The sequence below is a fragment of the Biomphalaria glabrata genome, chromosome 6, assembly GCF_947242115.1.
Source record: "Biomphalaria glabrata chromosome 6, xgBioGlab47.1, whole genome shotgun sequence".
NCBI classification, from domain to species: Eukaryota; Metazoa; Mollusca; class Gastropoda; family Planorbidae; genus Biomphalaria; species Biomphalaria glabrata.
This window is the reverse complement of record NC_074716.1, coordinates 44629122-44641495: the sequence shown is the minus strand read 5'-3', so window position 1 is coordinate 44641495 and position 12374 is coordinate 44629122. Positions and strand designations below refer to the sequence as shown.

The window sequence follows — 12374 nt, the reverse complement described above, 5'->3', positions numbered from 1 at the left end:
GTGTTACAACAACTCTTTTACATTATCACGTAGTTGCAAAAGGGTATTAAATCCTACATGATCTGTTCGATGGTAAATGCACCAATGAAATCAACTGTGAACAATTTTTGAATCCTCGCTACTGGAACAGATATGTCATAGTGTACAACATCGTGTTGTCTGTCTGAGGTCAATGGAAGTGGGAGAGCGTACAAAAGGTAATATTGGAAATAGCTCCTCATACACATCCATATCTCTCTGTAAGTAGCATTTATTTCCCTTTAAAAACATTTTTAATTACCAATAAATGATTAACTAATTTGTTAATTTTTTTTTATTGATTCTTGTTTTGTTAGGTACAACAAATAGATGTGTAAAGTTTCAACTTGATTTGAGAATGGGTGTGGGAGAAACAACGTGTAGAAACATTGTACCAGACAGACAGACAGAGTGAACATAAGCTTTGTTAAAACAGTAGAGCAGCTTCAATAAATATTTTATTGACCTTGAGGTTTACACTAAAACTGAACAGAATGAGTTAATGTTACTATATTTAGATGTAGATATAATTTGTTTCAGTTTTAACATAAGTTTCTATTTAAAAAATGTAATCCATACACTCCCTTAATTTCCTAGTAAAAGATGTACATCAAACCAAATAGAAATATACTAGTAAAAATTGTGAAGCCTGGAAGCAGTGTTAAACTTGAATTAAATGTACAAATTAAGTCCGGTCATAATTTTTTTTTCTTTTTTTACATAAAAGACATTGTCTTCGAAATATTCAGATAATCTAATCTAATCTACATCGCTTCCTTGACTAAGAAGCTAATAAGCACAAAAAATGTCATATTAATAGTGTTGTCAAATGACTTAACTAAGCTTGGTCCTTATGGTGCTATCATTTATTTAACAGAAATAAAGATTGTCTTGGAAGTAATTAGTACTAAGAACTTCTGTCTTTATTTGCCGCGAATTGTTGGGCAGTAATCCAACATCTCCCTGAGACTGCATTGGTTTAGACAACACTCACATACCACGTTCGAGACACTGTGCTCTCTCTTGGTCAAATACGACAAGGCGTTCGGTTTTGAGAGTGTGATATCCGCTAATGGGTCAACTGAATCTGCTCAAAGTAAAAACAAAATATCTACAATTAAGACACAAGCTAAATAAAAATAAATAAGTAAAATTAAAAGTGCATTAAACGCTATTGTATCAATTATTGTTTGGATCAGTCATGTTTTTAAATTTGTATTAGATTTAGACTAACAATAATATATCTTTGTGATTATAAATATTGTTAACGATTGTTTTGAGACAGGAGTGCATCTTATCTCCCTTCCTCTTCCTCCTAGCCATCGACTACATAATGAGCAGAGCAATGAACCAGACTGCCTTTGGTATTCCATGGCCTGAACAAAACCGATTGACGGACTTGGACTTTGCCGATGACGTTGCACTACTCGAGGCTACAAATAAATGCATTCAAGAAATGACGGAGAGCCTAGACAGAGAGGAAGCCAAAATTGGCCTCCGCATAAACTTGGATAAGACTAAAATTTTGCGAGTGGGATATAAGTCAAAGGGTGACCCCGTCAGACATGGCCAGTCAAAGCTTGAAGAGTTGGACAAGTTCACACAACTTGGCAACATCATAAAAAACGATGGGGATGCCTACCATGATGTAGCGTGCCGAATAGGAATGGCAGGAAGCCTTTTTCAAAGGCTACAGCCTATTTGGGAAAGCAAAGACATTGAACTTAAGACAAAAATACACCTTCTCAACACAATCGTCATCTCAACAGCAGCATATGCATGTGAGACATCTGCCAAAATTGAGAAAAAGACTAAATGTGGCTCAACAAAATGGCTGCGACGGATTTTCAGTTATACAAATCGGGTCTCAAACAAGGAAATCCTGTGCCGAACTGGGAGTCGAACACTTAGTGAGGTTGTGACAGAGAGTTGCATGAGGTTTGCGGGACATGTTCTCCGACAAAATGAACCACCCATACCAAGAGTTGCGATGACATGGAGGCCAATACGAGGAAAGCGCAAACAGAGACGTCCTTGTATAACTTGACGCCAAACTTTCATGGAGGACCTCAGAACAGTAGACACCAGGTGGGAGGAGGCTTCAGACATTGCCAGTGACAGATCTTTGTTGAGACAGCTTGCCGCCCAATGCGCGGGAGGACCTAAGTCTAAGTCCTTAAGTTTTTTGTTTTGCAAAATTTCATGATTTTAGCTTTTTGAATACGCTATGATCTATCACTTGTCTGGACCAGTTGGAAAAGGGAGGGGGGGGGGGTGGTGGTAGAAAGAATGTGATGTAATTTCAGCAATTAATTTATTGGTATCTGGGTGATCGCTTTTAAATCTATTTATTTATTTATTAATACAAATGTGAGCGACCTAAATTCAAACTCGAGGACTACGACCTCCTCAGCCTCCTCAAGCCAACACGCTAACTACTGTGCCTTAAAGATGCTTATGAAAAAAAAAGGTTTATAGAGTGTAGTTATTTACAAACTTTTCTTTCCGCAAACAATAAAGGGGAACAAATCAACATATACCACCATATCAGTCAAGTAAAGTTTATTTCGCTTGTTAGAGATAACAAACAAAATAATTAATTACTAAAAGTTAATGAACTAATTAGTTGTTTTTTTTTAAATTTATTCTTGTATGCCATGCATAAGAAAAAAAAATTCAGCTTGATCCGAAATGGGGTGTGTGAGAAAAATCGTGTAAAAACTTTTTACCAGATAGATTTTTTAAAACTAAAATAACTCCATTATACAACTTAAAATACAATGATATTAAAGAAATAATAATTAGAAAAAAAAAGGGTCAAACCGGGTATTGAACCTGTGATGTTCACACCGTCAGCTCCTTACATGAACGATTTTAGAAATTAGGCCTGCAATTAATTTATTGGTACTTCCATTACATAGACATCTAGAACTAAATCTAGACTTCTGATTTAGAATTAAGATCTAGTCTAGAACTAGATTTACTTCTAGATCAATATTAATTTGGCTAGAGTCAATCTGTATCTTGAACAGACTTACGTATTCGGGTACTTCAGTATGTTTGAAAAACAAAATGGTTGGTCTTCAAGAGACAAAAAGCAACCGCTTCTACTGAACTTTGCAAGTTGCAGCACACTTCGAATGAGTCTTTTCAGATTGACTGACACTACTAAACACTATAACTTGTGCCGGTAAAAATAAAAACAATTTGCAAATAAATAAATGGAGGACACATATTAAATTTTTAGTCAATTTATCATGTATATTTTTGTTTTTTTCAAATCTTGATTTAAAAATGATACAGAAACAAAAGAAAATTGTTTGCGTACTACACTTTAAAAAATAAAATATTTCGTTTTCAGAGACCGAAAGTAGATGGTTTACAAATTCGGATTTTGATAAAGGAAAAATAAAAAAATAATTAATTTATAAGAAGAAATCTAAACAGACTAATAGACAGACTGATCACAAAATAAATGTGGCATTGTAAATTAACAACAGGTACTGTTGTTTTTTGTTGTTGTTTTTTTAGTTGTATAAGTTTTCAAATGTGTAACAACTGTAAATGGTGTTATAGCAGAATTAGAAATTAGTTATTTGTTTCGGGAAAAGAGGAAGTTTTGACGCGATTATTAAAAACAAGGATAGGTTTTAGAGATAGAACAAAACTTAAGCCGACGTAAACAGACTACTTCCAGGACGCCTTAGAGATAGGAAGCCTTTGATAAACGTCTAGAGTTAGCTGACATTCGACGGTTCCCTTCATAGCTATTAAACTTGTTCGACACTCAGCACCAGCGTCGACTAACTTCTATTTGTTCGGCCTTTCGATGGTGTTATTAGATTACGTATTATGTTGTTAAGTGTTACCTCCAATTTGGTAGGTATTTGTACGAGACACCGCGGAAGCGCCTAACATGGGTACTTAAACTCTTTCTCTCCTAATTGACGATGCCAACATTGAATTAACATTAAACTGAATTGATTTTTGAATTTATAAAGTTTAATTTATGTTGCGTAAAAAGAGCATGCCTTTTCCTACAATTTAACACCAAAATATGACATTTTATGATGATAAACAAAAAAGTTATTGAAGTTTAATCATAACAGGATAGTGAAATACAAATGAGCAAAACGAATAATACTATCGAAACGAGAAAAATAATTACGGAGAGAAAGAGTTAATATCCTGCACATTGAAAAATACTACGCTTATTGATGATGGTATGACCGTCCCTAACGCATTCCATACGAAGATCTCTTGGACATAATAAAAAAAAATGGTTAGTGCAAATATAAATGTGTAATTACAACTAACACAGGGCAGGTGGGGGAAGCCCAAGAGTTTGTAAAAACCACAAACTCCTTTTTGTTACCTTGTATGTTTTTGTTTTTTTTAAAGTCATGCTTGTTAATATTATATATTATCAGGAAATTTTCAAAGAAAAAAACAAAATTAGAATTGTATACTAAAATCTAAACAAAACGTCGTGTCTAGTACAGATACAAACCTGCCTGGTCGTGCGGTTTGCGCGCTGGACTGTCGTTCAAATTTATCGACGTTCGAGGGCTCAAACCCTGCCCGCTACCATCCCCCGTCGTCCTGCGGGAGGTTTGGACTAGGAAGTAAACTATCTTCCACTCTGAAGGAACATCCAAAACATGTAAAACATTTTACAAACCTGCCATGACGTCTCTCCGGTTTCTAGGGTAATAGATGTCACAGACGGCGTGTATCGCGTCATACAAAGCGCCTCCACATATTCCGTTGGAAGAGGATCGAGATGAAGAGGTGCAGACTTTAGTCGGTATTCCCTGAGTCCCCGAGTCGTTAAGTACCAGCACAAGCAGGACCGTGGTCAAGAATCCGTAGACCATAGTGTATTTGGATGATCTTCCTTTAAATGTGGCCGTGGACCTGCTGGATGTTAAGAACACTTTTGGAGTTTGTATGACGTCCTTCTTTTTATTTAACCGGTTACGGACTTTACTTTAAGAACGAAAACTAAGACGTTTATATAAGACGTTTATGTTGAATAAAGATTTCAACTCTACCTAGTCAACACAATGTCCTCACATCATGTATGGTGCCCAAATGGTACAACATATTATGGGATAGATGAGGATGAAGTATTAACTCTTTCTCTCCCTAATTAGTTACCACATTCTGGTGAAATCAACGCTGGTATCGTCAGTTAGGAGAGAAAGAGTTAATACCTTTTTTTATATTGAATTAATGAGGTCTTTCTTTAAATGTCTCGAACAGAGTTGCCCTATGAGCCTGTCTTATTATTAGAATAAAAAAAACCTTGGTCAATAATTACTTATAAAATGGAAGAAATTAAACATGAATAGAAAAATGTACTACTGTGTACTAAACAGTGAAACAGAAAAGTATTTATTGATACTATTAGAACTATTTTTTTGCAACATTATAATTAATAAAAATATAATATAAAAATGTGATTTAGACCTGTAATAAAATAATAAATAAAAATTGCCTTAAATTATAATAAATATGTTTACCAGCTGTAATGTGAGTCACCCTCGAACTCAAGTCTTGTCGGAGTCACTTCTGATCTGTTGCATTCATGGGACAATATATATATAGTGGTTCTTATATGATGAATTTTTCAATAAGTCAGGTATATTTTTGTTTTCTAGACAAGTAACCATACAACGGTCTTGATGTTTAAACATTTTTCTTTGAAATGTAGTTCTTTTTTAAATTCTGGCCAGGCTGAAAGGCTGACAGGATGTCTCCGGTTTTAAGGGCTGCTCCAGAGAGACGTCACTGACGCCTTCTCGCCAAAGGAGACCTTAGTAAGTCTTTAAATTAGAAAGATTCTAACGTCAAACAATGTTTGAAAAATAATTCTATTTTTATTTATTTATTTTGTCTTCTTATTGTCAAAACGAACTTTTCAAATTTTTCGTGACATAATAATTTTTTTTATTCCTTCTATATTCTTTTCTCATTTTTTCTGACTTTCTCACTCACCATGTTTCTCTCTTTAACTGACTTTCTCACTCACCATGTTTCTTTCTTTAACTGACTTTCTCACTCACCATGTTTCTTTCTTTAACTGACATTCTCACTCACCATGTCTCTCCCTTTAACTGACTTTCTCACTCACCATGTTTCTCTCTTTAACTGACTTTCTCACTCACCATGTTTCTTTCTTTAACTGACTTTCTCACTCACCATGTCTCTCCCTTTAACTGACTTTCTCACTCACCATGTTTCTCTCTTTAACTGACTTTCTCACTCACCATGTTTCTCTCTTTAACTGACTTTCTCACTCACCATGTTTCTTTCTTTAACTGACTTTCTCACTCACCATGTTTCTCTCTTTAACTGACTTTCTCACTCACCATGTTTCTTTCTTTAACTGACTTTCTCACTCACCATGTTTCTTTCTTTAACTGACTTTCTCACTCACAATGTTTCTTTCTTTAACTGACTTTCTCACTAACCATGTTTCTTTCTTTAACTGACTTTCTCACTCACCATGTCTCTCCCTTTAACTGACTTTCTCACTCACCATGTTTCTCTCTTTAACTGACTTTCTCACTCACCATGTTTCTTTCTTTAACTGACTTTCTCACTCACGATGTCTCTCCCTTTAACTGACTTTCTCACTCACCATGTTTCTCTCTTTAACTGACTTTCTCACTCACCATGTCTCTCTCTTTAACTGACTTTCTCACTCACCATGTCTCTCCCTTTAACTGACTTTCTCACTCACCATGTTTCTCTCTTTAACTGACTTTCTCACTCACCATGTTTCTCCCTTCAACTGACTTTCTCACTCACCATGTTTCTCTCTTTAACTGAATCTCTTTCTCAAAATGTTTCTCTCTTTAACTGACGTTCTCACTCCCCATGTTTCTCCCTTCAACTGACTTTATCACTCACCATGTCTCTCCCTTTAACTGACTTTCTCACTCACCATGTCTCTCCCTTTAACTGACTTTCTCACTCACCATGTTTCTCTCTTTAACTGACTCTCTTTCTCAAAATGTTTCTCGCTTTAACTGACTTTCTCACTCCCCATGTTTCTCCCTTCAACTGACTTTCTCACTCACCATGTTTCTCTCTCTTTAACTGACTTTCTCACTCCCCATGTTTCTCTCTTTAACTGACTTTCTCACTCCCCAAGTTTCTCCCTTCAACTGACTTTCTCACTCACCATGTTTCTCTCTTTAACTGACTTTCTCACTCCCCATGTTTCTCCCTTCAACTGACTTTCTCACTCACCATGTTTCTCTCTTTAACTGACTTTCTCACTCACCATGTTTCTCCCTTCAACTGACTTTCTCACTCACCATGTTTCTCCCTTCAACTGACTTTCTCACTCACCATGTTTCTCTCTTTAACTGACTTTCTCACTCCCCATGTTTCTCCCTTCAACTGACTTTCTCACTCACCATGTTTCTCTCTTTAACTGACTTTCTCACTCACCATGTCTCTCTCTCTTTAACTGACTTTCTCACTCACCATGTCTCTCTCTCATTAACTGACTTTCTCACTCCCCATGTTTCTTTCTTTAACTGACTTTCTCACTCACCATGTTTCTCTCTTTAACTGACTTTCTCACTCCCCATGTTTCTTTCTTTAACTGACTTTCTCACTCACCATGTTTCTTTCTTTAACTGACTTTCTCACTCACCATGTTTCTCTCTTTAACTGACTTTCTCACTCCCCATGTTTCTCTCTTTAACTGACTTTCTCACTCACCATGTTTCTTTCTTTAACTGACTTTCTCACTCCCCATGTTTCTCTATTTAACTGATTTTCTCACTCACCATGTTTCTTTCTTTAACTGACTTTCTCACTCCCCATGTTTCTCTCTTTAACTGACTTTTTCACTCACCATGTTTCTCTCTTTAACTGACTTTCTCACTCACAATGTTTCTCTCTTTAACTTACTTTCTCACTCACCATGTTTCTTTCTTTAACTGACTTTCTCACTCACCATGTCTCTCTCTTTAACTGACTTTCTCACTCATCATGTCTCTCTCTCTTTAACTGACTTTCTCACTCACCATGTCTCTCCCTTTAACTGACTTTCTCACTCACCATGTTTCTCTCTTTAACTGACTTTCTCACTCCCCATGTTTCTTTCTTTAACTGACTTTCTCACTCACCATGTTTCTTTCTTTAACTGACTTTCTCACTCACCATGTTTCTTTCTTTAACTGACTTTCTCACTCACCATGTTTCTCTCTTTAACTGACTTTCTCACTCCCCATGTTTCTCTCTTTAACTGACTTTCTCACTCACCATGTTTCTTTCTTTAACTGACTTTCTTACTCCCCATGTTTCTCTCTTTAACTGACTTTCTCACTCACCATGTTTCTTTCTTTAACTGACTTTCTCACTCCCCATGTTTCTCTCTTTAACTGACTTTCTCACTCACCATGTTTCTCTCTTTAACTGACTTTCTCACTCACCATGTTTCTCTCTTTAACTGACTTTCTCACTCACCATGTTTCTTTCTTTAACTGACTTTCTCACTCACCATGTCTCTCTCTTTAACTGACTTTCTCACTCACCATGTCTCTCTCTCTTTAACTGACTTTCTCACTCACCATGTCTCTCCCTTTAACTGACTTTCTCACTCACCATGTTTCTCTCTTTAACTGACTTTCTCACTCACCATGTTTCTCTCTTTAACTGACTTTCTCACTCACCATGTTTCTCTCTTTAACTGACTTTCTCACTCCCCATGTTTCTCTCTTTAACTGACTTTCTCACTCACCATGTTTCTCTCTTTAACTGACTCTCTTTCTCAAAATGTTTCTCTCTTTAACTGACTTTCTCACTCACCATGTTTCTCTCTTTAACTGACTCTCTTTCTTAAAATGTTTCTCTCTTTAACTGACTTTCTCACTCCCCATGTTTCTCTCTTTAACTGACTCTCTTTCTCAAAATGTTTCTTTCTTTAACTGACTTTCTCACTCACCATGTTTCTCTCTTTAACTGACTCTCTTTCTCAAAATGTTTCTCTCTTTAACTGACTTTCTCACTCCCCATGTTCTTCTCTTTAACTGACTCTCTTTCTCAAAATGTTTCTCTCTTTAACTGACTTTCTCACTCCCCATGTTTCTCTCTTTAACTGACTTTCTCACTCCCCATGTTTCTCTCTTTAACTGACTTTCTCACTCACCATGTTTCTCTCTTTAAATGACTTTCTCTCTCACCATGTCTCTCTCTTTAACTGACTTTCTCACTCACCATCTCCTCTCCCAGTCCATATTGTTATATCTGTTGTACAAACAAAATAAATTAAAAACTGAATTAAAATACCTTTTCAAAGATATAAAATTTAAAGTTTACCCACACGACTTAAAATGTTTTAAATAAATGACCAAGAAATGACAGCGTAACAAAATATCATAATATCAAATTCAAATCTTGTCTTGGAGAATACTATAATCGATCACTAAATAATTGCGTTTCTTTCTTATACTGGTCACAATTTTGTTGCAGAGCTGTAAACTCTTTTTCCAGTTCGTCCAAAGTAGATTTTTTTTTTTCAAATTTTCTGCACTTGCCGTATAGAATGTTGCTTAAGTTGGCTTGTTGTTTTAATAAGGTCTTCCTATGTTCATTTAAGTTGGCTTGTTTTAATAAGGTCTTCCTATGTTCATTTAAGTTGGCTTGTTGTTTTAATAAGGTCTTCCTATGTTCATTTAAGTTGGGACATTCACAGATTAGGGTTAAGAAATGTATTTGTTAAGCGGTCACTTTGTTTTTAAATCGGTCAACTAATGACAACAGAAATACGTTAATTGAATTATATAATTTTTTAAAACTCCATAACATGGAACGGAATATATTAGTAATAATCAATTATCAATATGAATTAATAGAGTTTAAGATATGAATAAAGAAATATAAAGCCAGGAGATATGAATAAAGAAATATAAAGTTAGGAGATATGAATAAAATATATAAAGCTAGGAGATATGAATAGAGAAATATAAAGCCAGGAGATATTAATAAGGAAATATAAAGCCAGAGATATGAGCTAGGACAGTGGTTCTCAAATTGCGGTTCAAAGACCGAAGGGGCTTAGCTCTCACCAAAAGCCAGAGATAATGAAATAATAATCAACTCGCCACTCATTACATTTTTACATATCTATTACCATGGGCGCCGCTACCCCCTGGATTCGGAGTAGCCAAATTCTAGTAATTTTTTCGCACCATCAAATCAATTAACTTCTAAGTAGCAACCGAACAAGTAGTGCTTCCACTGGTTATTTTCGTAGTAGAAATAAGTAGATTAACCAAGGCTTATAGAATATTTTTAATAATATTTAGTTAATATTTAGAATATTTTTATCTGCCAATTATCATTCGATGTGATAAATGTTATATTTTCTTTGAACAAAAGTAAAGAGTCTTTCGGAGTTTACGGTCGGTGTCAGCGCTCGATAAAACAGCAGGTTAAACACGTCCACCAGTTTACATTAGAAGAGATACTAGAAAGTTTTTCACATGCCGTCATTCGAGTCAAAACGTTGATTTGGACCAACGGAGCGCTGGCAGCAGCAAGAACCAAAAAAAAAAAATCAAATAAATCTGAGCTGCAGCATCATGAATTAACTATATTTACTGGGTATTTTAGTGATGAAACTGAAGATATCTCAGGCACTGAGCTGATGTCTTTGAATGTTTGGTTTGTTGATTGCGATTGTATTCCACTTCATTGGTTTGTTGTTCAGAGAGACTCGCTGCATGTGTCTAACGTCAATGTACAGTCTAGACATGGTCAAGCTACTCGGCCAAGGCTTCCCCGTGATATAGTGGGAAGCGTGGTCGAGAGGCTAAGTGCGCTAGAACCTGGCTTGGCTTGGCTACCTATGAAGGGGGCTCGAGGCTCGACACCCGACTCGGGCAGAGTTGTGTTTACTGAGCGCCTGAAGGCAGCACGGAAAAACCTCCTAGATACCCACTGAGCTTGCTATAAGCATGAAAGTAGTAATTTATTTATGGCTTGTATTCTTTTTTCCGTAACTGTCCCTAGGGTTGGTGATAACTTTACTTCTTTTGTGTGAGACACAATCAACTGAAAAATACGAATCCATTCGAGCTTTAAGTCTCAACTTAGAGATCTTTGACTGTTTGTCGGATCTTAAAATAACGACTGCAAGTGAAACCAGACTGCACATGTGTAGTAAATGTCTCCCCCTCTTGTGTTTCTGATTTATCTTTTCAGTGTCGTCAATTATCTGTTCTTGAACCAGTTTCCCTGGTGTTGCAGTCTGTACAACTTAACATAGTGGCCGCTCAACAGCACATCAGCAGTCACATTAAAGGCATAAAAAAAAACAACAACATGACCATCCTGAGGAACACGTCAAAGGTGTCATCTTGAGGAAGGAGAGACTGCTGACAGAAAAACTTGATAAATGGCTATATGACCTAGATACATGAAATTGTAATACTTTCATAGAGTTGGGAAACTTTTTTTCTTCAATTTGTTTTAGGGTTACTCTACATATGTTAGTTGTCCCATTCGTACCAAAGGAACACTTATGCCAAAGTTTTATCAAGATTGGTCGAACAGTTTTGAATACATACACGCATACCTATATACAAATGCCTTACTTTCTGCTTTATATAATAGATGTTGCTCAAGCGAATCAAAAGTACTATACTTTGTGCATAGGTCATAACCTTTTTGTAGAAAACTCCACATGTAAAGTAAGAGTGGATTGAATATTGATTGGTTAGTAAATTAGACAATGGAATACACAGTAATAATTTAAGAATCGGTGGACATTAAATAGTCCGGTATTAATTGTAATCCAATAGTTGGTGGACATTCAATAGTATTTTGTAATAATATAAGAATCATTGGATATGAAATAGTTTCATCTGTTGTAATAATTTAAGAATTGGAGGACTTTCTTTTTCTTTATATCAGCTTATATTCTCTCCACAATATCTCTAAATAATTGCTCTCCTGTACACTCTCTTCTTTCCTTCTTCAGCATTTTCATCTTTCACTCTCCCACTTCCCTCTATAAACCCTTCTTCATTTCTCACATAACTCTTTTCTGTATAGCTCAGCCCCACGTTGAAATGAGTTAACGCCCTTTGCTTCCCTCCTCCTTCTTTCTATGTTTCCTTTCCCATATTCTCACTCCCTCCCTCCCTCTCTCTCTTTCTTATCCTCTTTGAACTATGTTTTAGACTAAAGATCAATGTCACAAGATCTATACTTTCTGCTGAAGCCATAACAAGATAAAAGCGTGCATGAATATCCAAAGTGTATGACATTTTAATTTCCAAAGAAAATAAATTTTATAATTTTGTGGTTAGACTACCTTTTAAATGATT

General features: G+C 35.8%; 1 protein-coding gene and 2 long non-coding RNA genes across 3 annotated transcripts in view; 2 read left to right on the top strand and 1 right to left on the bottom strand.

Annotated features, from left to right (window-relative positions):
• LOC129926673 (uncharacterized) overlaps positions 1–735 on the top strand; it is a 3531-nt gene extending 2796 nt beyond the window's left edge. The window contains exons 2-3 of the long non-coding RNA XR_008778385.1: positions 34–197; positions 336–735. This is a non-coding gene — a long non-coding RNA (uncharacterized LOC129926673). The remainder of the gene's footprint in view (positions 1–33; positions 198–335) is intronic.
• LOC106057575 (molluscan insulin-related peptide 3-like) lies at positions 459–4935 on the bottom strand. The gene is made up of 2 exons (XM_056032153.1): positions 4700–4935; positions 459–1105 (listed from the first exon to the last, which is right to left on the bottom strand). Exons 1-2 carry the CDS (start codon positions 4893–4895, stop codon positions 942–944), a joined length of 360 nt encoding a protein of 119 aa, XP_055888128.1. The 5' UTR covers positions 4896–4935; the 3' UTR covers positions 459–941.
• LOC129926672 (uncharacterized) lies at positions 3702–12374 on the top strand. Its single transcript, XR_008778384.1, has 3 exons — positions 3702–3897; positions 5757–5840; positions 11248–12374. It is a non-coding gene; the product is annotated as an uncharacterized LOC129926672 (long non-coding RNA).